General features: G+C 41.9%; 2 protein-coding genes across 4 annotated transcripts in view; both read right to left on the bottom strand.

Annotated features, from left to right (window-relative positions):
- TBCE (tubulin folding cofactor E) overlaps positions 1-17799 on the bottom strand; it is a 105425-nt gene extending 87626 nt beyond the window's left edge. The window contains exon 1 of the mRNA XM_053604130.1: positions 17707-17799. The gene's annotated coding sequence lies outside the window, so the exon portion shown is untranslated. The remainder of the gene's footprint in view (positions 1-17706) is intronic.
- On the bottom strand, positions 1812-26228 carry GGPS1 (geranylgeranyl diphosphate synthase 1). Of its 3 annotated transcripts, XM_053604140.1 has the most exons (4): positions 26182-26212; positions 17707-17799; positions 4204-4274; positions 1812-3808 (listed from the first exon to the last, which is right to left on the bottom strand). In XM_053604140.1, exons 2-4 carry the CDS (start codon positions 17774-17776, stop codon positions 3047-3049), a joined length of 903 nt encoding a protein of 300 aa, XP_053460115.1. In that variant the 5' UTR covers positions 17777-17799; positions 26182-26212; the 3' UTR covers positions 1812-3046. The 3 variants fall into 3 exon arrangements, with proteins under 3 accessions (XP_053460115.1, XP_053460113.1, XP_053460114.1); XM_053604138.1 differs by lacking the exon at positions 4204-4274 and having other exon boundaries at positions 1813-3808; positions 26182-26228; XM_053604139.1 differs by lacking the exon at positions 26182-26212 and having other exon boundaries at positions 1814-3808; positions 4204-4294.
- Between the last annotated feature and the right edge of the window lie 433 nt (positions 26229-26661).

Here is a 26661-nt window from a genome sequence, read left to right as displayed (position 1 = left end):
ATCCATCTTTCTCAGTTACGGTTTTTGGTCCTTTGTTAATCTTATAATTTTATCTTAGTGAATATGGTGGACCTTACAGTATCATGGCATAGTTTTTCTATACTCTATACTGGTTGGTAAATATTAAGTACAATAAGCAATAATATTAGTAAGACAAATTTCACTATTAACATAATAGTTCAGGCTCAGTGGTTAGGGCACCAGCCACAAACACCAAAGCTGGCAGGTTCAAACCCAGCCTGGGCCTACTAAACAATAACAATTGCAACAACAACAAAAAATAGTCGGGGGCAGCGCCTGTGGCTCAAAGGAGTAGGGTGCCGGCCCCATATGCCAGAGGTGGCGGGTTCAAACCCAGCTCTGGCCAAAAAAAAAAAAAAAATATATATATATGTATATATTCGGGAGGCTGAGGCAAGAGAATCGCTTAAGGTAAGGAGTTTGAGGTTGTTGTGAACTGCAGCTCCACAGCTCTCTACTGAGGGTGACCTAGTGAGACTCTGTCTGAAAAAAACAACAAGAAACTCCCATAATAGTTCAAATTGTTAGAATGGCCAGCTGTGGTGGCTCAAGCCTCAGTGGGTGAGGTGGCACTAATGATAAGCTGTAGTTTGTAAATCTCACCAAAGTTTGTGAAGTTTTTTTTTTTTTTTTTTTTGCAGTTTTTGGCTAGGGCTGGGTTTGAACCCGCCACCCCTGGCACATGGAGCCAGCACCCCACTCCTTTGAGCCATAGTCACCACCCGTGAAGTTTTTTTTAACAGAAATTGTAAAATAAGAATCAACATTGTCAAAATGTCTATACTTCCCAAAGCAACCTACAGATTTAATGCAATCCCCATTAAAATACCATCATCATGCTTTCAAGATTTGGAAAAAATAATTTTTCATTTTGTAAGGAACCAGAAAATAAACTTGTATAGCCAGGGAAATTCCTGTATAGCCAAGGCAAAATTAATTTGATTAGGTAAGGAATAAGTTTACTTAAGTCTTTTTTTTTTTTTTTTTTGAGACAGAGCCTCAAGCTGTCGCCCTGGGTAGAGTGCTGTGGCATTACAGCTCACAGCAACCTCCAACTCCTCGGCTTAAGCGATTCTCTGCCTCAGCCTCCCAAGAAGCTGGGACAACAGGCGCCTGCCACAACGCCCAGCTATTTTTTGGTTGCAGCCATCGTTGTTTGGTGGGCCCACGCTGGATTCAAACCCGCCAGCTCAGGTGTATGTGGCTGGCGCCTTAGCCGCTTGAGCCACAGGAGCCGAGCCTTAAGTCATTTTTATACTTAAAAAGTAGATGCTTTCTGTATATGTAGTCACAGCAGATTTTTAGAAATCATGTTTTTTTTAAAAATAAGGTTTCATAAAGTTCAAATTTCCTTACTATAGCACAAATACCCATGATTTTAGGCAGTTTCCGTATTTTTCTTTAAAAAAGTTTCCGTATCACTTTTATTATTATTTTTTGAGACAGATCCTCAAGTTGTCGCCCTGGGTAGAGAGCTGTAGCATCACGCTCACAGCAACCTCCAACTCTTGGGCTTAAGCGATTCTCTTGCCTCCGCCTCCCGAGTAGCTGGGACTACAGGCGCCCACCACTAGACCTGGCCATTTTTTTGTTGTTGTTGCAGTTGTCATTGTTTAGCAGGCTTGGGGCCACATTAGAACCCGTCTGCCCTGGTGTATGTGGCCAGTGCCCTGTTAAGCTACAGGTGCCAAGAAGATTTTTTTTTTTTTTTTTTGAGACAGAGTCTCAAGCTATCACTCTGGGTAGTGTCGTGGTGTCACAGCTCACAACAACTTCCAGCTCGGGCTCAAGCAATCCTTTTGCCTCAGTTTTTCTATTTTTTAGTAGAGATGGGGGGGGGTCTCACTTTTGCTCAGGCTGGTCTTGAACTTGTGAGCTCAAGCAATCCACCCGCCTCAGCTTCCCAGAGTGCTGGGATTACAGACATCTGGCTTTTTATTTAAGTGACAGAATCTCACTTTATTGCCCTTAGTAGAATGCCGTGGCATCACAGCTCATAGCCACCTCCAACTCCTGGGCTTAGGTGATTCTCTCGCCTCAGCCTCCCGAGTAGCTGGGATTATAGGTGCCCGCCACAATGCCCGGCTATTTTTTTGTTGAAGTTTGGCCGGGGCCAGGTTTGAACCTGCAACTCTCGGTATATGGGGCTGGCGCCCTACTCACTGAGCCACAGGTGCTGCTCCATAGGCGCTGCTCTATTTTTTTAGAGATGGGGTCTCGAACTTGTTCAGGGTGGTCTTGAACTTGTGAGCTCAAGCAGTCCACCTGCCTTGGCCTCCCAGAGTGTTAGGATTACAGGCATGAGCCACTGTGCTGGGCCAGAGATACTGAGATATTTGTAGTATCAGCATATAGGAAAAAAGAGCTTTGAAGTCCTTGGGCCCACTAGCTGAAAAGAAAATGGCTTATAACTCGAATAGATAAATTGGCAGCTGCTCAGAAAGCACAGAAGTATTGGGATAAAAATTCTTGGAAGCTCAAGTCTTTTTTATTGACAGACTCAACAGAACATTTGTGGTAGTAGGGGTGAGTTGGTCACAATATCCTGCTACAGTGATTCTGACATTCAAATTAGACCTATATAAATGTGGCTCCTTTTGATTCCTTCAACTTTGTATTATGATTTTCCGTGCAGATGGGTTTCTTCTTTTTTTTTGAGATAGTCTCAAGTTGTCATCCTGGGTAGAGTGCTGTGGTATCATAGCTCACAACAACCTCCAAGTCTTGTGCTCAAGCAATCCTCTTGCTTCAGTTTTTCTATTTTTATTAGAGGCAGGGGTCTCACTCTGGCTCAGGTTGGTCTCCAATGGCCTCCCAGAGTGCTAGGATTACAGGCGTAAGCCACCATGCCCAGCCTATAGATGGGTTTCTAAGTTGAAACAAATTCGTATCTCCCAAATTTACTTAGTTTTTGGAGAATAACAACTTGAATCAAATTTTTAAAAAGGTGATAGGCTAAAAGAGTAAAAAAAAAAAAAAAAAGGCTAAAAACAAGCTTTTAGGACCAATCAAGAATTACTTAATATTATTCATTTTCTTCTTTAAACATTTTACTTAAGTGCTTTATTAGGGCTACTAGCTGAGGGTTCCCACCACATGCATCAATTTGTTTGTAGGCTTTAGATTCAAGCTCTTTGAGAGTATTTCGAGTATATTCAAAAGAACCTACCTCCTCAAGATAGTGGACACAATATTTTTTAATATCTATGTTTTCTGTTCTCTGGCGCAAGATATTCTGCACCTGAGTGCTTTCAGGCCTAGACCAAATAGCATGAATAGTAGGGAATGAGAACTTTCCCTCTGTTAGATCTTCACAAAAACTTTTGTTTTCACTATATTCTTTGGAGTGTAGATTAGCATAATCATCCCTAATTTGAAAAAAGAGCCCAAGGGTATTAAGTAGTGGCTTTAAATCTTCTTTGTAATCAGAGAATAACTGCATGAGACCTACTGCTAATCCAAACAGCCCACCTGTCTTTTGCAGCACCATAGCTTTATATTCTTCTTCAGTGGGACAAGTATAATGATCCCTCCAGTAAATATCTAGACCTTGTCCCTGATGGAGTTCCAAAAGTTGGCTGGTAAAAAGCTTTACTGCATCTGGGTGATCAAGGGTTAAGACTTTCTCTAAGCCAAGGAAATATACATAATTGGCAGAATTGATGACAGATGGAATTCCATAGATGCTGTGTGCCACTGGAAAGCCACGTCGGAGTTTTGAGTTGTCTTCAATATCATCAATAAGTAAACTGGCATTATGCAACATTTCTGTCACTTCAATGATAATCTAATAAAAAAGAATTACAAATTTCACTTTATTAGAATACAAAATAGTTTATATTTACATTAACAATTTATGAAAGTCTCAGGTATCTTTTTTTTTGAGACAGTCTCATTATGTTGCCGTTGGTAGAATGCTGTGGCATCCAGCTCACAGTAACCTCAAACCTTTGGGCATTAAGCGATTCTCTTCCTCAGCCTCCCAAGTAGCTGAGACTATAGGCGCCCACCACGATGCCCGGCTATCAGGTGTCTTAACTGTTGCAACAAATAATTATTTAGCAACCTCAATATAAAATAATATATTGCATAAGCATTAAGTTCAGTCAAGAACTAGTATTTTTATGCAACAGCTATTAATTTCTTGGAGATTAATAGTGGGACTAGGAATTGCCTAAATACCTGTAGCTTGTCGTCTGGAACTTTCAGCCAATGATTAAATGCCTGTGAAAGTTTGGTTCTCACTTGTTTACCTGCAATTTAAGAATAACATCTGACAATAAATGAATATAAATTTCCTTCTAAATTGCTCAAACTTGATAAATCCGTTACCTACTGCAAAGCTGGCCTTCCACTGTTTGACACCCCACCCTCAACCCCTGTGAAATTCACAACCTAAAGTATACAACCTTGTAGAATTAGGGCAGGCATGAGATTCTAATGCACTTAGTGGCATACTAGCCCATTCATTTTTTTCTTTTTTTTTTTTGCAGTTTTTGGCCGGGGCTGGGTTTGAACCCGCCACCTCAGGTATATGGGGCTGGTGCCCTACTCCTTGAGCCACAGGTGCCGCCCTATAGATATTCTTTTTATTTTTTTTATTTTATTAAATCATAGCTATGTACATTAATGTGATCATCGGGCACCATACACTAGTTTCATAGACCGTTTGACACATTTTCATCACACTGGTTAACATAGCCTTCCTGGCATTTTCTTAGTTATTGTGCTAAGACATTTACATTCCACATTTACTAAGTAGATATTCTTAATGAAATGTATTTTACTATTGAATTACCTCATAAAATTACCTATCACTCTGTTAAATTAAGGTTTTAGAAACTGAGCAGCTCTCCACCTTTCCTATCAATTATGAAATTACCATACTCAGAAGTAGTCCCTTTTAATATCCCTAGTTTAGTCTAGAGGTAGCCTCTTTATTTCGACTATTTCTCTCTCTTTCTTTTTTTTTGAGACAGAGTTTCATGGTAGAGAGCTGTGGCATCACAGATTATAGCAGCCTCTAACTCTTGGGCTTAAATGATTCTCATGCCTCAGCCTCCCAAGTAGCTGGGACTACAGGTGCCCACCACAACACCTGGCTATTTTTTGGTTATAGTTGTCACTATTGGTTTTGGGTTCAAACCCGCCAGCTCCGGTGTATATGGCTGGCGCCCTAGCCACTGAGCTACAGGCGCCAAGCTGACTATTTCTCTTTTTTTAATTTTTTTTTGAGTTGGGGTCTCACTCTGTCACCCAGGCTGGAGTGCAGTGGCAGTGGCATCATCACAGCCTCAAACTCCTGGGCTCAAGCAATCCTCCTGTCTTAGTCTCTCGAGTAGCTGAGACCTTAAGTGTACACCATCACACCTGGCTAATTTAAAACTTCTTTTTGAAGCCTGGCAAGGTGGCTCACGCCTGTAATCCCAGCACTAGGGAGGCCTAGCCGGTGGATCGCTTGAGCTCGTAAGTTCAAGACCAGCCTGAGCAAGTTCGAGATCCTGTCTCTAAAAAATAATCAGGTGCTGTGGTGGGTGCCTGTACTCTCACCTACTTGGGAGGCTGAGGCAAGAGAATCACTCGAGCTCAAGAGTTTGAGGTTGCTGTGAGTTGAGATGCCCTGGCACTCTATCAAGGGTAACCAAGTGAAACTCTGTCTCAAAAAAAAAAAAAAAAAAAAAAAAAAAAAACAGAAACAAATACAAAATCTTCTTTTTGTAGAGATGGGGTATTGCTATTGCCTAGAGTTGGCTCAAACTCCTGGGCTCAAGTGATCCTGCTGCTTTAGTTTCCCAAAGTCACACACACGTATTTTTTGTGACAGAGTCTCACTTTCTTGCCCCCTGTAGAGTGTTGTGGCATTGTAGCTCACAGCAACCTCAAGAAGGCTTAAGCAATCCTCTTCCCCCTCGCCCCAAGGAGCCGGGACTATAGGTGCCACAATGCCCAGCTAGTATTTTTTTTTTTGGAGATAAGAGTCTCACTTTGTCGCCCTTAGGTGATTCTCTTGTCTCAGCCTGCCAAGTAGCTGGGACTACTGGCATCCGCCACAATGCCTAGCTATTTTTTTTTTTTGTTGTTGTTGCAGTTTGGCTGGGGCTGGGTTTGAACCTGCCACCCTCGGTATATGGGGCCAATGTCCTACTCACTGAGCCACAGGTACCACCCCAGCCCAGCTAATTTTTAGAGACAGGGTCTCGAACTTGCTTAGGCTGGTCTTCAACTTGTGAGCTCAAGCAATCCACCCGTCTCGGCCTCCCACAATGCTGGGATACAAATTAATCATAGATTAAAAGCGACAGACAGTTCATTTGGTCAGAATCTCCCGAGCTTCCTGATAAAGAATGCATAGTAAGATCCTAATTTCGGATTAGTTTCAGGAAAATGGTTACATGAAAAGTTAAAATGTCAATTAACTAAAACACGATTTCCTAAGTGCTATATATGTTTTCTCTATATCAATCACCCACACAAATGAACATATGAACCCTTATTACATATCCAAATAGAACAAGGTTGTACTTTCTGTGAAAATTCTAGAAGAGAAGGTATTTCTCTTCCTGCTACTAACTCTAAAGGTGTGTATGGTCTGGGTAGCAATTCTATACTTTGTATTTCTGATCTACTTTCCAGTTTGACAAAGGTCTGGGCTGTATTTGCAGTGTACAACTGTGCAAAGTAATCTATTATCACTTTAAAAAATAACTTTTGGAAATGAAAACCACAGTTAATATTTTTCATTTTACTTCTGAATATTATAGTAGAACCTCCACAGTTGATCACTCCTCTATACTGACCACCTCTTTAAGTTGTCCTTATTCACAGCCTGGACATGCACCATACATACTCATCAGTGGAAGACTGACTTCTGTCTACTGACCACTTAAGTTGTACCTTGACCACTTGGACTGTGACACACAATATTAATTTACTCTCTATAACTTGACCAGTAGAGTCTCTAACCAAAGGGCAGAACGTGTGGGCTTTGCCCTTTAGTTATAGTGTTTTTTCTTTAGTGTAAGTTCTTTTTCATGTTTTATTATTATCACATGTTGGATTAAGCCTAAACATCCTTATTGTTTATCATGTGTCTTGGAAGATTTTTTTCAACAGGGAGGACTGGTCTGAACTGTAGGTATGTCCTGCAATTACTGAAAAATTTTAGTTAATCGAGACATGATGGCCCAAAGGAAAACTCAAAAGAGCTGATACTGAAGGAAAAGGGTGAGTTTCTACATTTTCTGGAAAGCATAGAAAGCAGCAGCCAAAGATGGCAGAACATTTAGATTTTTTTTTTTTGAGACAGAGTCTCATTGTGTCACCCTTCGTAGGGTGCCATGGCTTCACAGCTCACAGCAACTTCAAACTTTTGGGCTTAGGCGATTCTCTTGCCTCAGCCTCCCAAGTAGCTGGGACTACAGGCGCCTGCCACAATGTGCAGCTATTTTTTAGAGACAGGGTCTTGCTCTTGCTCAGGGTGGTCTTGAACCCATAAGCTCAGGCAATCCACCTGCCTCGGCCTCCCAAGTGCTGGGATTACAGGTGTGAGCCATCGTGCCCACCCCAGAAAATTTTGGTCTTAGGAAGACCACGGTTAGCAACATCCAAAATTGTAAACACAAATACCTGGAGAGATATAATAAAGAAATCAGAGACCTATACTGGAAAAAGAGAAAAACTTCCCTCAGTGATGTCAATGAAGCCACATTAAGCTGGTTCAAACAAATGAGGGTAGTTAATACCTGACTCCCTGTGCTGATGATCCAAGAAGTTGCTAAAAATTTTGCACAGAAATTTGGAGTGGCAGATTTCCAACCATAAAGTTGTTGGCTCGAGAAATTTAAATTGCCATGAGAGGGTGGTGCCTGTGGCTCACTGAGTAGGACGCCGGCTTCAAATACCCAGGATAGCGGGTTCGAACCTGGTCCCAGCCAAACTGCAACAACAAAAAAGTAGCTGGGCATTATGGCGGGCGCCTGTAGTCCTAGCTATTTGGGAGGCTGAGGTAAGAGAATCTCCTAAGCCCAAGAGCTAGAGGTTGCTGTGAGCTGTGACGCTGCATCACTCTACTGAGGGTGACAAAACGAGACTCTGTCTCTAAAAGAAAAAAAAATTGCGACATGAGATTTCCCAGAAAGTCTTATGTGGTGAATTGAATGAAGTTCCGGTAGAAGTTGTGGAATTGTTCATCTAAAAGTTTCCAGACTTTGCCTGAGGCTTCAAAGATGACTGCATCTTTAATGCTGATGAGCCTGAACTCTTTTTTTTTTTTTGGCTGGGGCTAGGGTTTGAACCTGCCACCTCCGGCATATGGGGCTGGTGCCCTACTCCGTTGAGCCACAGGCGCCACCCAAGAGTGGAAAACTTTCCCAGGAATGTTTAATGATCCTATTTTGTGCTAGTCAACTGGAAACTAAAGCCTCTGGTAATTGGCAAATTGGTAAAGCCACTTGCATTCAAGAACCTGAAGCCTGGAGGTGGTGCCTGTGGTTCAAGGAGTAGGGTGCCAGCCCCATATACCGGAGGTGGTGAGTTCAAAACTAGCCCCGACAAAAAAAAAAAAAAAAAGAACCTGAAGCCTGAAGACCACCCTGTCACCTGCAGATCAAACCAATGGGCATGAATGAGTGGTACCTATTTGTGGAGTGGGTAAGGGATAGTAAACAAGAAATGAAGAATAAACCATCTATTCTACTGATAGCAGATAACTGTTGGCCACTTGAATCATCTCACAAATGTGACACTGAAATTTCTGCCTCCAAATACGACCTCAAAAATCTAATGTCTTGATCAAGGTATCATGAAAATATTTAAAATGCACAGCTGAGCCCAGCTCCTGCAGTGGGTCATTGCTAAACATAAACCAACTGTGGAAGCAACTTCATTGGCTGTATCAGTTATTGCTCTGTATCAGTTCTGCTTGGAATAAAGTTCAGCCAGAAATGATACAGAAGTATCTCAATAATTTGGATTTGTCACAACCCAAGGGCACAACTTTCTGTCCCCATCAGACAGTCCATTTCCCATGGCAGAATTCAAAGGAGTAGATTTTGAAGGTTTTGTTGCAATGGGTGATAAGGTGGCAACTTGTCATGAACCTGACCCAGAAGCGGATTTTCCAAGTGATATTGACCAAAGTACAGACCACTGTCAAAGTGCATCAAGCAGCTGATGAAGTGGAAGAAGAAAGTGAGGATGATAACAGAAATTGCAGAGACTCCAAAAGAAGAGGATGTCAGGCATCTGAAAAATCAGCTGAAGCCATACGCTGTGGAAAAATGTCCAGGGATGCTGAGTGGTGTAGCCAGCTGTTAAGTGTGCTTTCTCCACTTAATGTTTGTTATAAGAATAAGAAGCAGAGCAAGATTCACTTTTTTCCAGAAAGAAAAAATGAGAAAACAGTGAATGTATACATTTTGTATGAGACAGTATGAATGATTTTATTGTTTTGATTATGCACATTTCTTATGATATTCTCTAATAAAAGGAGTACAAGAACCAGAAGCATCATTCTGCCAAATTTTAGGTCCACAGTGATCAAAACAGTATGGTAATGGCACAAAAACAGAGATATAGATATATGGAACAGAATAGAAAGCCAAGAGATAAAACCAGTTCATTATTGCCATCTGATCTTTGACAAACCAACAAAAGCACACACTAGGGAAAAGAATCCCTCCTATTCAATAAATGGTGCTGGGAGAACGGAATAACGTGGAAAAGACTGAAACTGGACATGCACTTTTCCCCACTTACAAAAATTGACTCAAGGCAGTGCCCGTAGCTCAGTGGGTAGGGTGCCCGCCACATATACCGAGGCTGGTGGGTTTGAACCTGGCCCAGGCCAGCTAAAACAATGAGAACTGCAACAAAAAAATAGCTAGGCATTGTGGTGGGTGACTGTAGTCCCAGCTACTTGGGGGGCTGAGGCAAGAGAATCGCTTAAGCCCAAGAGTTTGAGGTTGCTGTGAGCTGTGACTGCACAGCACTCTCCGAGGGCGACATAGTGAAACTCTGTCTAAAGCAAACAAAAAAAACCCAAAAATTGACTCAAGATGGATAAAAGATTTAAATCTAAGACATGAAATGATAAAAATCCTAGAAGAAAGTGCGGGAAAAGTTCTGGATGACGTTGGCGGGGAATTCAGTGGCAATCCCAGTAACAACAAAAATGGACAAGTAGGACTTAATAAACTGAAAAGCTTCTGCACAGCTAAGGACACAATTAAAGCAAACAGATAACCTTTAGAACGGGAAAAGATATTTGCACATTATGAACTGGACAAAAGCTGGATAACGAGCATCTACAGAGAACTCAAATTAATCAACAAAAAAATAACAACCCTATTTATCACTGGAAAGAGACATGAACACAACCTTCTTTAAAGACAGACAAATGACTAACATATGAAAAATGCTCATCGTCCCTTATCATCAGAGAAATGCAAATCAAAACTACTCTGAGATATCACCTATCTGCAGTGAGACTAGCCCATGTCACAAAGTCCCAAAGCTGCAGATGCTGGTGTGGATGTGGAGAGAAGGGAACACTTTTACACTGCTGGTGGGACTGCAAACTAATACAACCTTTTGAGTTCTAATACTAGAACTCAAATTAGACCTCCCATTTGACCCATGATCTCATTATGAGGCATCTACCCAGAGGATAAAAAAACCCTTTCATCATAAGGACATTTGCACTACACTGTTTATTGCAGCTCAATTTACAAGTGCTAAAATGTGGAAACAACCTAAATGCCCAAAAACCCAGGAATGGATCAACAAGCTGTAGTATATGGTGTATAGCATGGAATACTATTCAGCCATTAATAAAGATGGAGACTTTACATCTTTTTTTTGAGACAGAGCCTCAAGCTGTCGCCCTGTGTAGAGTGCCGTGGCATCACAGCAACCTCCAATTCCTGGGCTCAAGTGATTCTCCTGCCTCAGCCCCAAGTAGCTGGGACTACAGGCACCCACCACAACGCCTGGCTATTTTTTTGGTTGCAGCCATCATTGTTGTTTGGTGGGCCCGGGCTGAATTCGAACCCGCCAGCTCAGATGTATGTGGCCTGGCGCATTAGCCACTTGAGCCACAGGCGCTAAGTCGACTTTACATCTTTTTTTTTTTTTTTGTAGAGACAGAGTTTCACTTTATGGCCCTCAGTACAGTGCCATGGCATCATACAGCTCACAGAAACCTCCAACTCCTGGGCTTAAGCGATTCTCTTGCCTCAGCCTCCCGAGTAGCTGGGACTACAGGCACCCGCCACAACGCCCGGCTATTTTTTGGTTGCAGTTTGGCCGGGGCCGGGTTTGAACCTGCCACCCTCGGTATATGGGGCCGGCGCCTTACCGACTGAGCCACAGGCGCGGCCCCGACTTTACATCTTTTAACCTTAACCTGGATGGAGGTGAAACACATTCTTCTCAGTAAAGTATCGTAAGAATGGAAAGCAAATATCCAATGTACTCAATAATAATATAAGCCAGTAGATGATTTAATACATGCCCACGTAAGAGGAAAAGTCAATTCAATTTAAGTTGAGAGGAGGGGACTGAGGGAGGAAGGAGAGGACAAGAGGAAGGGGGCTTGGTGTGCTCCCACTTAAAGTGGATGTATGGCACACCTCTTGGGTAGGGGACACAACTACAAGAGGGGCTTTATCTAATAAATGCAAACATTGTAATCTAGTTGTTTGTACCCTCACGATAACCTGAAAAAAAAAAAAAAAAAGCCATACCAGAAAGTGAAGTACATGTACTTATCAATACAGTGGGCCAAGTTCCTTGTGTTCACCACCTCTGTATGTTAACCAGGTTTTACACTCCTCTGGGTGGTCAACTTCCAGAGGTTCTACTGTATACAGAAAACTGTAACAATATATGGCTTTTCAGGTACTGCAGGTTTTTCCTTTTTTCCCCTCTGAGGAGACTCTAGGGTCTGGCCTGATAGTTCTAAATTCCAAATCGTTTCTAACTTTGAGGCTAATCAGAGACCCCTCAAAATGTAAAAAACCATTACTACTTCCTCATTAAGATACTATTATTACTGACTCCCTTTTTATAGCCCCCTTTCTCCATCCTTTCTTGCCTAAAACCATTCTCCACCTCCTACTACAAAGGTTTGGGGACTTACACTAGGGAAAATAAACAAACAAATACAAGTGATGCCCTTCACTAATTTCAAAAAATTATTTTTATTTTTATTTTTTGAGACAGAGTTTCACTTTGTTGCCCTGGGTAGAGTGCCGTAGTGTCATAGCTCACAGCAACCTCAAACTCTTGGGCTCAAGCGATTGTCTTGTTTCAGCCTCGCAAGTATCTGGGACCACAGGTGCTGCCACAACACCTGGTTGTTTTTTAGAGATGGGGTCTTGCACTTGCTTAGGCTGGTCTAAAATCTGTGGAGCTCAGGCAATCCACCCATCTTGGCCTCCCAGAGTGTAATTTCAGAAAATACTGTTATCGTCCTTACTATAATATCATCAAGATTAATTTTGTAACAGTACAAACAGTACTTAAATGCCCACCGTTAAGTTATTTTAGTAACTCTGAAGCTCTTCGTAAAAAATAGGTGTGTGATAAATTTTGCAACATCCCATTTCCTTAGGAAAATCTCTGAGGTTGTATTCTATCATGGATCAAGAACATACTTGATAAAAAAGGTGAGGTACTAACTGAGAATTTTAAGTATGTTATCTAATGGCTTAAAACATTACTTCCAGGTAATGAGAACTAAAAAAAAACAGTTACAGAAATCGTTTATTGCATAGGTAGCCATTATGGTTAAAATGACTTGCTTTGTAGGTAGGAGAGTGGGAGACACTCAGGAGACTCTTGTATGCACTGACAACTGGTATATTGTATGGTAGCCTAGTTCCAGCCAGTGTTTGTCAACTTGCTACAAAGATGTTCAGCAATAGGTGACAGGTAGAAACAGTGCCATGTTTGTCAGTAGGAGACCCTGAATTAAGCGAAGTTACTAAGTGCTGAATATATGTCTCTTAGTAACAGTGTCTTGGCTTTTCTTAAACAGCAGGCAACTTTCTCTTTGAATTCTCCATTTGTGTCTTCCCTCCATCTTTTGAAGTACTGATTTTAGCAGGTGAGTCTCCATTACAGTCTGCCAGAATAGAAATGACACTAATCATGATGGTTTTCGAGGTGTAACTTGGGAGGTAGCACTCTTTTGCCTTCTGTTAACTACATCTGTCTTTCCTAGCTCATTTAGAATACAAGTGCATGCAATACCACTGAGTGTGCACTGTAGACCAGAAATTAAAATGCATCTGTTGTGACTGAGTTGAGAGCATCATTATAGTTTAGCTACATTATGGCTAAAAAGGTTTTTACGGTTGTTAAAGAATTTACTACCTTTTACATTATTTCTGTGACAAAAGTGTTCTAAGTTCCAAGTAACTGGTTTATTAAGTTGTTTTTTTTTTACAAGAATGCCCATTTACTGTATTCATGAGTTTTTACTAAAGTTCCAAAGTGAAAAGAAGAAAAGCAATATAAAACAGAAACATACATATATATGTGATTTGGCAGGTGCGGAGGTGAGAAGTTGTGTCCAGGTAATATACCCTTATACTGGAGTTATATGGGCTATGCTTCCACATACCATGATTTAGACACATTAACATTTTCCTCTCAAAGGAACTAGTGTAAGAAATACAGCATGTGTGTACAATACAGAAAATATGGACATGGACAGTAAGACTTGAATGCAAAAGGTAAGTGAAGTTTTCTGTTGTTATACAAATCTGCATAACTTTCCCCAAGATCTAAATAGGGGGAATTCCAATATATTACATCCACGAATAAAACCTCCTGTCTTGGCACCCGGGGCTCAGTGGCTATGGCGCTGGCCACATACACGAGGGCTGGTGGGTTTGAATCCAGCCCAGGCCTATTAAACAATAACAACAACAAAAAATTGGTAGGTGTTGTGGTGGGTGCCTGTAGTCCAAGCTACTTGGGAGGCTGAGGTAAGAGGATCGCTTTAGCTCAAGAGTTTGAGGTTGCTGTGAGCTGTGAAGCCACAGCACTCTACCATGGGCGACAGTGAGACTCTGTCTCAGAAAAAAAAAAAAAGAAAAAAAGAAGAAGAAAACCTCCAATGAAATACCAAAATTAAAAAAAAATTTTTTCTTTGATGAAAATACTTCAAATTGTATATAAAACTAGCACATTGTACCCCATGATTGCATTAATGTACACAGCTATGATTTAATAAAAAAAATTTAAAAAATTTTTTTCTTTCAGAGACAGGGTCTCACTATGTTGCCCAGATGGGTGTCAGACTCCTGGCATCAAGTGATCCTCCTGCCTCAGCTTCCCAAGTTGTTGAGATTGTAGGCATTAGGCACTGTGTAATGTTTTAAGTGGTTTGGTGCCTGTGGCTCAGCTGGTAGGGTGCTGGCCACTTACACCAGAGCTGGCAGGTTCAAATCCAGCCTGGGCTTGCCAAACAACGACAACTACAACCAAAATATAACTGGTTGTAGCAGGCGCCTATAGTTGCAGCTACGTGGGAGGCTGAGGCAAGAGAATCGCTTACGCCCAAGTTTGAGGTTGCTGTGAGCTGTGACGCCACAGCACTCTACCAAGGGCGACATAGTGAGACTGTCTCAAAAAAAAAAAAAAAAAATATATATATATATATATTTTAAGTATTTCTATTTTTAGAGACAGAGTCTCACTCTATTGCTCTGGGTAGAGTGCTGTGTAATCACAGCTCACAGCAACCTTAGACTCCAGGGCTCAAGTGATTCTCTTGCCTCAGCCTCCCAAATAACTGGGACTACAAGTGTGTGTCATTAAGGCTCAGCTAGCTTTTGTTTTTAGTAGAGACGGGGTCTTACTCTTAGTCTGGTCTCGAACTCCTGAGCTCAGGCAATCCACCTGCCTTGGCCACCTAGAGTGCTGGGATTACAGGTGTGAGCCACTCTGTACCTGGCCTAGTATTTTTATTTTTTTAAGGAATGTTTTAAATTACTGTCTTAAAAATTTATCTTTTTTTCTCTTAAAGAGAATTGGTATCTCCCTACGATGCCCATGCTGGAGTGTAGTGGCTATTCCCAGGTGCAATCACAGTGCACGACAGCCTTAAACTCCTGAGCTCAAGCCATCCTCCCACCTCAGCCTCCTAAGCAGCTGATATTAGTCATGTGCCATGGCACCTGCCAAAAGTTATCTTTTAAGAACGAAAAACTATGAAGTTCAGTCATTAGTTTTCTCATATGCATCACCTTAACTAGAAAATCTCAAGATCTAGCAAGTCTAACCTTTTCTTTTTTTTTGCAGTTTTTGGCCGGGGATGGGTTTGAACCCGCCACCTCCAGCATATGGAGCCGGTGCCCTACTCTGTTGAGCCACAGGCGCCACCAAGTCTAACCTTTTCTATGAAGGTCACTAGGAAGTTTTGAGACAGTGTTATGTCCGTCATTTTACTTCCAAGAAACACAGTCGACAGCTGTGTCCTTTCTGATTCATCTGTCCAAGTATCAATTTGTGTGGGTTAGCAGTGTTGCTGGGAGGGCTTTATGTTTCACCTATGAAGCTGGGAAGAGAGCACTTTTGTGGGACGATTTTCTATGATTTTTTGTGTTTGCAATGGGCTTTTGGGGACACTCCTTCCCAAGTGACAATTTTTTTTTTTTTGGCTTCAACAATTTAGAAGAGGCCAAACTTCACTGAAAGATGAGGAAGGGGCATTGAGGAAAATGCCACCATGGTTCTGGAAAACAACTGAGTTACACTTAGGGACACTGAAGTGGCACTACAAATTGCATTGCCAGAAGTGCCAAAATCCTGCATGTCCTGCATGATTCTCTGTGAGTCAGCCAAGTTTCATCCCAATGGGATGATGCTCACTTTGACAGATGAGCAAAAGCACATCCGTATTGAAGAAATGTTGGTCAGAGTTGACGAGAGAAGTCCAGACATGTTTCTGACATCATTACTGGTGATGAAACCTGGGTTCATCAGTTTCATTCAGAGAATAAGCATCAGTTGACACTGTGGAATTTATTTACTCAATGAAAATCCACCAACAAAAGTAAAGCGATCCCCAAGTGTTGCAAAGAAAATGGTAGAAACGGGCGGCGCCTGTGGCTCAGTCGGTAAGGCGCCGGCCCCATATACCGAGGGTGGCGGGTTCAAGCCCGGCCCCGGCCAAACTGCAACCAAAAAAATAGCCGGGCGTTGTGGCGGGCGCCTGTAGTCCCAGCCACTCGGGAGGCTGAGGCAAGAGAATCGCTTAAGCCCAGGAGTTGGAGGTTGCTGTGAGCTGTGTGAGGCCACGGCACTCTACCAAGGGCCATAAAGTGAGACTCTGTCTCTACAAAAAAAAAAAAAAAAAAAAAAAAAGAAGAAAATGGTAGAAACTTTTTTTTTTGAGACAAAGTCTCACTGTCACCCTGGGTAGAGTGCCCTGGCATCAGCCTACCTTATAGCAACCTCAAATTCCTAGGCTCAAGAGATCCTCTTGACTGAGCCTCCTGAATAGCTGGGACGACAGCTACCTGTCACCACACCTGGCTTGCTTTTTAACTCTTTAAAATTTTTTATTTTTCATTTTTTTTTTGAAACAAGAGTCTCACTGTTGCCCCGGGTAGAATGCCATGGTGTCACAGCTCACAGCAACCTCAAATTCTTAGGTACGAGCAATCCTCTTGTCTCAGCCTCCCCAGTAGCTGGGACTACAGGCGCCTGCCATAATGCCTGGCTAGTTTTTCTATTTTTAGTGCAGATGGAGTTTTACTCTGGCCCAGACTGGTCTCAAACTTCTGAGCTCAAGCAATGTACCCACCTTGGCCTCCCAGAGCACTGGGAAAGTGGCCAGGTGGCAACCTTCTTTTCCAAAAGCAATCATGTTGCAAATGTTCCTCTGGGGGAACAAAGGACTGTTACTGCTCAGTGGTACACAACAGCAAGCCTACCAGAAGTTTTTGGGAAGTTTCAAGAATAGCAGCCAAGGACAGGACTGAGGGGGACAATCTTGTATAATGACAATGTGTCCACTCACACAGCCAACATCACCATTCAGTTCCTGGAGAGCACAGAAGTTAAACTTATGACTTATCCACTCTTTAGTCCTGATGTGATTATTTCCTAGTCCCTAGAGTAAAAAAATCACATATGCAGAAGAAGGTTCTCTGGCCCTGAAAAAGCTGTTCACATGTATGAAAGTGAGCTTACAGCAAATGAAGAAAATTAGTAGAAAGGAGTTGGGTGCAGTGTCTCACGCCTGTAATCCTAGCACTTGGGAGTCCAAGGGGGGTGGACTGCCTGAGCTCACAGGTTTGAGACCAGCCTGAGCCAGAGTGAGACCTCGTCTCTAAAAATGGCTGGGTGTTGTGGCACGTGCCAGTAGTCCCAGCTAGTTGGAAGGCTGAGGCAAGAGAATTGCCTAAGCCCAAGAGGTTCCTGTGAACTATGACACCAGGGCACTCTACCAAGGGTGACAAAGTGAGATTCAAAAAAACAAACAAAAAAAAGGGTTTACAAGAATGCAAAATGCATACAATGTTGTGGCCATCATTTTGAGAAAATGTAGTAATCAAAATGATTTTACATTTCTTAATTTTTGTGTATCTCAAAACTTTCATAGTGTCCCTCATACTTGCTAACATTTGAATGACCACTATGATTAGAAAACTGTAATTGAACTGTTACCTGGTAACTGAAGTAAGTATTTATAGGGTTCTAGAAGAATTCTTTGGACTGTTTCTTGAGTCTTCTCCATTCTTTTTAAATTTCGAAGTTGATCTGTAAAAAAGAAGAAATAAAGTACCTCAATAACTTAATTATCTTTGAGTGTCAAACTTGGGCGGCACTTGTGGCTCAGTGACTAGGGTGCCGATCTCATATACCGAGGGTGGTGGGTTCAAACACGGCCCCGGCCAAAGTGCAACAAAAAATAGCCAGGTGTTGTGGCGGGCACCTGTGGTCCCAGCTACTGGGGAGGCTGAGGCAAGAGAATCGCCTAAGCCCAGGAGCTGGAGGTTGCTGTGAGCTGTGACGGTATGGCATTCTATCAAGGGCAATAAAGTGAGACTCTGTCTCTACAAAAAAAAGAAAAGGCAGACTTTTAGTCTGGTTTAAAAAGAAAATTCTACAATGTGAAGCCCGAACACATTACTGCGTATGTTGAATGAAAGAAGCCAGTCATGAAAGAGCCCATACTGTGTTATTCCATTTACAGGAAATGTTCAGCATAGGCCAATCTGCAGAGACAGAGGGTAGATTAGTGGTTGCCAGCGTGGGGGAAGAATGGGGAGTGACCATGAATGAGCACAAGGTTTCCTTCTGGTAGATCAAAATGTTATTAAATTGTGGCGATGTTTGTACAACCTTGTAAATATACTAAGAACTACTGAACTGTACAATTTAAATGGGTGATATTAAATTATATCTCGTTTTTTCTTTTTCTTTTCTAGACATAGTCTCATTTTGTTGCCCTGAGTAGAGTGCTGTACTGTCATAGCACACAGTAACCTCAAACTCCTGAGCTCAAGTGATCCTCTTGTTTCAGCCTCCCAAGTAGTTGAGACTACAGGTACCTGCCACAATGCTGGATATTTTTTGGAGATGGGATCTCACTCTAGCTTAGGCTGATCTCAAACTCCGGATCTCAAGCAACAAACTTCCCTCGGTCTCCCAGAGTGCTAGGATTACAGACATGGGCCACCGTGCTTGGCCTTGTATCTCAACTTTTTTGAAAAACAAAAACAAAAAAATCCAAAAAACAAACTTCATTCAAGTTTTTACACTGGTCACTTGGCTTTTAAGTGGTCATCTTTTACATAACTTATATTAAGCCACTCCTTTAATAAGAGAGATGGGACTTACTCTGTTACTAGGCTAAAGTGCAGTGGTGGATCACAGCTCACTGTATCCTTGAACTCCTAGGCTCAAGTGATCCTTCTGCCTCAACCTTCCATATAAACGGGACTATAAGTATGTCCATGTTCCATGGAGCACTACCTTTGTCAACCATAAGAGGCCTAATTTGTTGATAAAAAATAAATGTCAAAACAAATGCACAGAACTAAAAAGATACCTTTATATTTAACTAATTATTTAAATTAGTAAATATATTCTTTTTTCTATGAGCATTAAGATGGGTAGGTTTTGTATATTTAAGATTTAAAGGGTTCACCCTTTTTGGTATTTTCTTTACAATTAATCTATTTCAGAGATTTTTTTTTCTACTTTTAGTAGAGATGGGGTCTCACTCTTGCTTAGGGTGGTCTCAAACTTGTAAACTCAAGCAAGCCACCTGCCTCAGCCTCCGAGAGTGCTAGGATTACAGGCACGAGCCACTGCACCTGGCTTATTTCAGAGACTCTAGCTTAAGACATGAATTAACTTGAATGCAATTACAGCATTTTATTAAAAATATTTCTCTGTAATACCTTATTATTCTGAATTTTGCATTTATTTGATTATTTCCTAGAGTATCAGTTGTGGCCATACTAGGGTCTTCCTTTACTGCTGAATCCCTACTGTTTCTTTGTAAGTTTGTTTTTATTTAACTTGTTCTCATACGAGGACGCTTTTTATTTTTTTGTAGAGACAGTCTCACTTTATCGCCCTCAGTAGAGTGCCATGGCGTCACACAACTCACAGCAACCTCCAACGCCTAGGCTTAGGCGATTCTCTTGCCTCTTTATGGAATTGCTCTTGCATTTTTGGCTCATTTTATGTTTACAACTTTTGTCCTTTTTTTTTTTTTTTTTTTTGTGAGATAAGATCTTGCTCTGTTACCCAGGTTGTGGTTGTACAACCATAGCTTATTGTAGCCTTGAACTCCTGGGCTCACAGAATCCTCCCCCTCAGCCTCCAGAGCAGGTGGGACTACCAGCATGTGCTACCATACTCGGCTCTTTTTTTCCTTTTTTTTTTTGTAGAGACAGAGTCTCACTTTATGGCCGTCGGTAGAGTGCCGTGGCATCACACAGCTCACAGCAATCTCCAACTCCTGGGCTTCAGCGATTTTCTTGCCTCAGCCTCCCAAGTAGCTGGGACTACAGGCACCCGCCACAACGCCCAGCTATTTTTTGGTTGCAGTTCAGTCGGGGCCGGGTTTGAACCTGCCACCCTTGGTATATGGGGTGAGCCACAGGCGCCACCCTTTTTTTCCATTTTTTAATTTTAATTTTTTTTTTTTTTGAGACAGTCTCACTTTGTCACCCTGAGTAGAGTGTCGTGGCGTCATAGCTCACAGCAACCTCAAACTCCTGGGCCCAGTGATTCTCTTGCCTCAGCCTCCCTAGCAGCTGGGACTATAGCTGCCCGTCACAATCCCCGGCTTATTTTTTGTTTAGCCGGTCCACACCAGGTTCGAACCCACAAGCCCCAGAACATGTGCCCGGTGCCCTAACCACTGAACTACAGGCACCCACTTTTCCATTTTTTTAGAGGAGTCTCCCTATATTGTCTCTGACTTCTGCCTTCAAGTAATCATCCCACCCCAGCTTCCCAAGTTGCTGGTTATTACAGACGTGAGCCACTGCACCCATTCTTTAGTTCTCTTTCTTATGCTTCTTGAGACTATGATTTGCTCCAGGATCATGAGTCTTATCCTAATCAATTTTGTGGCTTCACTGAAGATACAACAACACAAGGGTAAAATAATACGGTATCTAATGGCAGTTAATGATTAGTGTTGTTTAAAGAGTTGTGCCCTAATAGCTGGGCGTTGTGATGGGTGCCTGTAGTCCCAGCTACTGGGGAGGCTGAGGCAAGAGAACTGCCTAAGCCCAGGAGTTAGAGGTTGCTGTGAGCTGTGATGCCACAGCACTCTGTGGAGGGTGATTGAGACTCTGTCTCTACAAAAAAAAAAAAAAAAAAAAGAGTTGTGCCCTATTGTATTTTTTACCTGGAAAGTACCTTAGAAAGTTCTCTTTCAGCATGCTAGAAGAAAACAAAGCCCAAGAATGTATCTGCCTGAGAGTCACTTTTTTTGTCTTTTTGAGATACCACTGAAAGCAGTGGTGTCATCACTGCTCACTAAATCCTCAAACTGCTGGATCTTGCTGCCTCAGTCTCCCAAGTAGCTGCAACTGCTGATGTGCACCATCACAACCCACTATTTTTTCTATTTTTTGTAAAGATGGGATCTTGATGTGTTGTTCAGGCTGGTCTCAAAATCCTGGGCTCGAGTATGCCCAGCCTCCCAAAGTGCTGGAATTAAAGGCATAAGCCACTGTGCCCAGATGGCCACTTTCTGGGAATAAAGAAAATGAAGTTGAGTTCATGGACTTTTTATTACTGTGATTGCTCAGAGGTCTTTTTTCTTGTTCACTCCATCTGGGTACGCTACTAGGAATACCCATTTTTTTTTTTTTTTTTGAGACAGAGCCTCACTATGTTGCCCTCAGTAGAGTGCTATGGTGTCACAGCTCACAGCAACCTCAAACTCTTTGGGGCTTAAGAGATTCTCTTGCCTGAGCCTCCCAAGTAGCTGGGACTACAGGCGCCTGCCACAATGCCTGGCTATTTTTTTATTGCAGTTGTCACTGTTGTTTAGCTGGCCTGGGCCGGGTTTGAACCCGCCATTCTTGGTGTATGTGGCTGGTGCCCTAACCACTGAACTACAGGCGCCAAGCCTAAAGCTCATCTTTTATAGCCCAGTCACCTAAAACTATAACTCATTACTTACACTCTCAGGGATAGTGCAATTCTAGTATTGTTATTCTCTGCTGGCATTAAATTAAAAAATGCAAGACATACTCAGGAAAGTAGAATCTGATGTTTAAATCACAAAATATAAGACTTTTTGCATATAGTAGAACCTGCATAGCTGATGACCTCCCTACAATGACCACCTTCTTAAGTTGATATAATTAGTTCAATCCACCGTATGTACATATCAGTACAAAAAGCCTAGTTCCTTACGTTGACCACCTCTGTATGTTGACCAGTTTATTACATTCTCTTGGGTGGTCAACTTATAGAGGTTCTACTGTATTTCAGCAAATGAATATGTTGGTTGATACATATGCAGTTAAGCATGTATGAAGGTCTTGAGTAAATACTTACAAAGTGCTACTGAAGTAAAGTAATATTCACAACAGCAAAGATAAGGAATCAACCTAAGTGCCCATCAACTGATGATGAGATAAAATGTGGTATATACACACAACAGAATACTATCCATCCATGAAAAAAGAATGAAATCATGTCTTCTGCAGCAAATGGATAGAACTGGAGGTCATTATCTTAATGAAACAAGTCAGACACAGAAATACCACAAGTTCTCACTTACAAGGGGTGGCTAATGTGTGTACCTGGATGTAGAGTATGGGATGATAGATAATAAGAGTCTTGGAAGGGTAAAGGGTAGATTATGAGAGATTTCTTAGGTACAATGTATATGATTTGGGCTACAGGTACCTTAGAAGGCCCTACAACCTATGCATGTAACAAAATTACACTTGTATCCCTTATAAACACCCCCCCATCTAATTATTAGCACTGGCATTCCACTTCAGTATTAAGACTACACCTATTGACAATCAGTGTCTGTAGGCAGTGAATACAAGGGTAAAAAGTTTTGAACCACATCGTCTCTGCCATGTACTTTTTTTACTGCTGTGGAATCAGATGTATAACATGGAAAGAGGGGGAAGAAATAAAACTTCTACATTACCTATACATTCTTAGGTACATGATAAAGGTGAGTGAAGTAATGACACAAAGATTACTATCAACTGTGAAAGTGCTTTGATGCTTCTAAGTAGTATAAACCATATAATGGGTCAGAGAAACTTTTGGGAATATGATGAAAGCTATGACTTTCCAAAAAACCCCACAAACCTGTATATGTGTAAATACGCCCCCACACAAATACATGCACACCCACAAAGGCCTTCATTTAAGTTCTCTGGGATATATAGCTCCTGAATCCTTTACATGTACCTCAGATTAAAATCCTCAGCTACAGACTATCTTTGCTGTTTAATGCCAAGCAAATATTCATGCTCGTGTAGTAAATATTCAGGCTACGGCATAAATGTCACTATGTTAATTCTTTATTGAAGATGGATTATGAATGGAAATTTTCTCTATGACTGGAAATTAAAGCATGAATTGGGTGTATAGTTCAGGATGCTCTTTATGATTGAAAAGTATATTTTTTGTAGTTCTAGAAGATTATCTATGTGAAACAATAAAAAAAAAAATCAGCATTCCACCAAAGGATATCATTTTAGCAAAATGAATTTAAAAGGAAACATTCCACATGGAAAACTTCTACATCTACTTTGACTAGCAATCAATATTAAACATGTTATAAGAGAAAAAAAGCTCATAAATATCTAGAAATTATAAAAATCTAACTTAGTAACCTATTACCTGTCCTGTTTGATCTCTGATATAGGTTATCTCATTCATAGGTATTAAAGAAAAAAGGTTACAAAGTAGGGAGAATGGCTGAGGCAAAAAAATTACTGAACATCATTAAAGGTACCTACCATTTTAAAAAATATCTAATAAACTGGAAGGCACACGTGTGCACAGAGGGAAGTAAAACTCATTCGAATTCAACTGGGGGGGAAGAGGAAGAAGGAAGGAGCAAAAACTCCCCTAATGGGTACAAGAACACTTATCTGGGTGATGGTCTTATTTACAGCTCTGACTCAAGCCTTCTATGAAAAAATGTTTGTACTCCTTTAATATTTGGAAATAATAATTTTTAAAAAGCCCCTTACATAATTCTCTATTTAAATCAGTAGACATCTCTTAACTAGGTTGGGAGCAAAAATCATTTTTATATCATTTTTAACAGCCTCCAAAACACATCTGACATAATTTAAAAATCAATGCAACCCATTCTGAGAAGTCTTTCTTTGTGTCTGGATCACTAAGGTGAACTCTTACACAAAAATCAGAGCTGACGTTTGTTTCAGTTCTTAGGGCTTTATGGCCACTGTTGTCTCAACTTAAAAAATTATTCTTAGATGGAGTGTATGGCACACCTCCTGGGGGCGTGCCGCAGTTATAAAAGAAGGACTTTAACAAATGCAATCAGTATGGCCTAATTCTTTGTACCCTCTATGAATCCCAAACAATAAAAAAAGAAAAAAAAAGTTATTCTTTGTGTTACTCCCTCATATAAGTTTAAGATCCAAGGCATGTGGAAAAGTTAAAAAAAAAGTTTAAGAATACTCAATTAACGAAGGTCCAAGGTCCGTGGAAGGGGCTCACAGCTGTAATCCCTGCACTCTGGGAGGCCAAGGCAGGAGGTGTACTGCCTGAGCTCACGAGTTTGAGACCAGACTGAGCTGGCCGGGTGGCTGTAGACTGAGGGGGGGCTGAGGGAAGAGAAATCGCTTAAGCCCAAGAGTTCGAGGTTGCTGTGAGGCTGTTTGAGGGTCATAGCTTGGGCTATACACCACAGCAGTCTACCAGAGGTGACAAAGTGAGACTCTGTCTCAAAACAAAAACAAAACCAAATAGGTCAATTAATATTCCTTTGCCAGAGAACGTTTAATATGTTTGTTTATATAGTCTCAGCAGCAGAAAAACAGAGGAACCCCAATTTTTCAGGAACTGACAACCAAATTGTCCTGTTTGTTCTTGGGGATGCTACACACTGTGGCACATCCTCTTAACTTGCCTCTTTTTCTTTTTTTTATTCAAAGGACCCTCAATTTATCAGAGTTGGAAACTTCAGTTACCACGCAGTAGACTTAAAAGGTAAAGCAGGCATTTTTGTGTGTTACATGAACTGTACTTGTACTAACTTATGGTGTATGATATAGAATGCCTCCGTGACAGTCTAAAACTACTCACTCTCAAAACTGAACAACTAATGGAAGTTTGTTCGAAAAATGGATCAATAAATATTAATACAAACTTTTTTCCCACACGTATGATTCAACTACTACCATAGCAGCTTCCTGGTTGGGAGGGCTCCCAGCACTGGCCCCTTTAATCTATAGTCCTTTACTCTTCCACTGATGACTGCAAATTTAAATTTGCTTCTCTCTTCCAATAGAGAACCTTTAGAAGATAGAACAAGAACTCCTTAACAAATGCTGTAAGGTTTAGCAGCCACTCTCATCGCTCTCCAGCCTCAGTTCTTCCTACTGGAAAAGCTCCTTCTTGACACAAAGTTTTTCTTTACATCTGGAAATGTCCTTTTCTGTTAGCCCTTTAGTGCTCTGCTCAAACCTCACTTGTTGGGGAAAGTCTCCCTTTACATCTCAGTAAGACAAATCTTTTCTTTTCCTTCTTTTTTTGAAGATAGTTGTCACTTTGAGTGCTTGGCATCAAAGCTCACAGCAACCTCAAACTCTCAGGCTCAAAAGATCCTCCTGCCTCAGCCTCAACAGTTGCTGGGACTACAGGCGGCCAATACCTCAACTGGCTAATTTTTTTATTTTTGGTAAAGACTGGGTCTCGCTATTGCTTAGGCTGGTCTCGAACGCCTGAGCTTAAGCAATCCACTCCCAGCCACCCACCCAAATCTCTTATTTCACATTCTCCTATCACCATGTATTGCAGCACTGCCACTGTTGCAATTTCACATTCACATGGGATCTGTTTCAAATGTCTCACTAGGCTTAAGGTGTAGGAAGGCAGAGTTGTTTCACCCGGTGGGCGTTCAAAACAAGAAAAGTACCTTCTAACGCGTTAAAGGACGAAACTAAGGCATAAACACACAAATGTAAAAATAACATTAAAAAAAAATTCTTTTAAAAAAGGAAAGGCCTAGTTTCAGAATTGCCGAATACAGACATACAAATGGGAAGCGCAGTTCTGAGGCGCAGAGTGACTCCTTCCACTCGAAACTCCGGGAGCTGATGGGGTCTCACGGAAACCACAGACACCGGCAGTGAATTTAAAAAATCGAGGCCGATTTTCAACAGAGGCTTGGAAGAGAGCTCGAAATGGCTACTGGACTAGCATAGAACCCTCAAGGTGAGGAACCCTGAGGATTCTGGTTCCGCCGCACTAGGTCACCTCTTTCTCCTCCCCACCTCAAGCATGAGGATGGAGAATTCATACACAATCCGGTTCAGCATCCGGGTCCTCACCCTCCTTTCTTTCTTTCCTCTCGGCCCCGCCTCCCCGTCGCCCCAACACCCGCCCTCCTTCCCATCCGGGTTCCCCCCCCAAGCCGCCACTACCGCCGCTCACGGTTCAACGATGATATCACGACTTTCACGCCGCCAGGGCAGGAGTAGCAGTACTCAGCATCAGCTTCCTACTTTATACTTCGCACTAAAGCTCCTCCTGACGCCTACATGAATCCCTCCCCTTACTTCACCCGAGAACTCTCCGCCCTCCTCAGCAGCCAGCGACGCCGCATTACTCGGTGCGAGAAAATGCGCCATCCCGGTCACACTGCGCAGGCGTCGTTGCCGCCTCCCCACTGCTCTGTTGCCCCGCCCCTTTACCCTCCCCTATTTCAGCTCACGCGGTCGCTGAGCATTGTGGGTCTTGTAGTTCTTCTTGGCGAGAGTTAGCGTATTGGCCTCAGAGGCTGGACCACATTTCCCGGGAAGGTTTGAGGCGTAACTTTCTGTTTCCATAGAACTGGGTGAAAATGGCGTCGTTGTTTGTATACAGAGGACCAATAGGAACAGGGTATGGGCGGGTTCTAATGAATCCGAACCA

Source organism: Nycticebus coucang, chromosome 10, assembly GCF_027406575.1.
Source record: "Nycticebus coucang isolate mNycCou1 chromosome 10, mNycCou1.pri, whole genome shotgun sequence".
NCBI lineage: Eukaryota > Metazoa > Chordata > Mammalia > Primates > Lorisidae > Nycticebus > Nycticebus coucang.
Note: the sequence above shows the minus strand (reverse complement) of the source record. Positions and strands in the feature narration are given on the sequence as shown.

Excerpts from the sequence above, each read along its gene's own strand:
- GGPS1 (XM_053604140.1), bottom strand. The coding sequence starts at position 17,776 with ATGGAGAAGACTCAAGAAACAGTCCAAAGAATTCTTCTAGAACCCTAT. Across the intron at positions 4,275-17,706 it reads ATACTTACTTCAGTTACCAG|GTAAACAAGTGAGAACCAAA; the intron begins GTAACAGTTCAA and ends CTTAAATTGCAG. Across the intron at positions 3,809-4,203 it reads TTCCAGACGACAAGCTACAG|ATTATCATTGAAGTGACAGA; the intron begins GTATTTAGGCAA and ends CTTTTTTATTAG.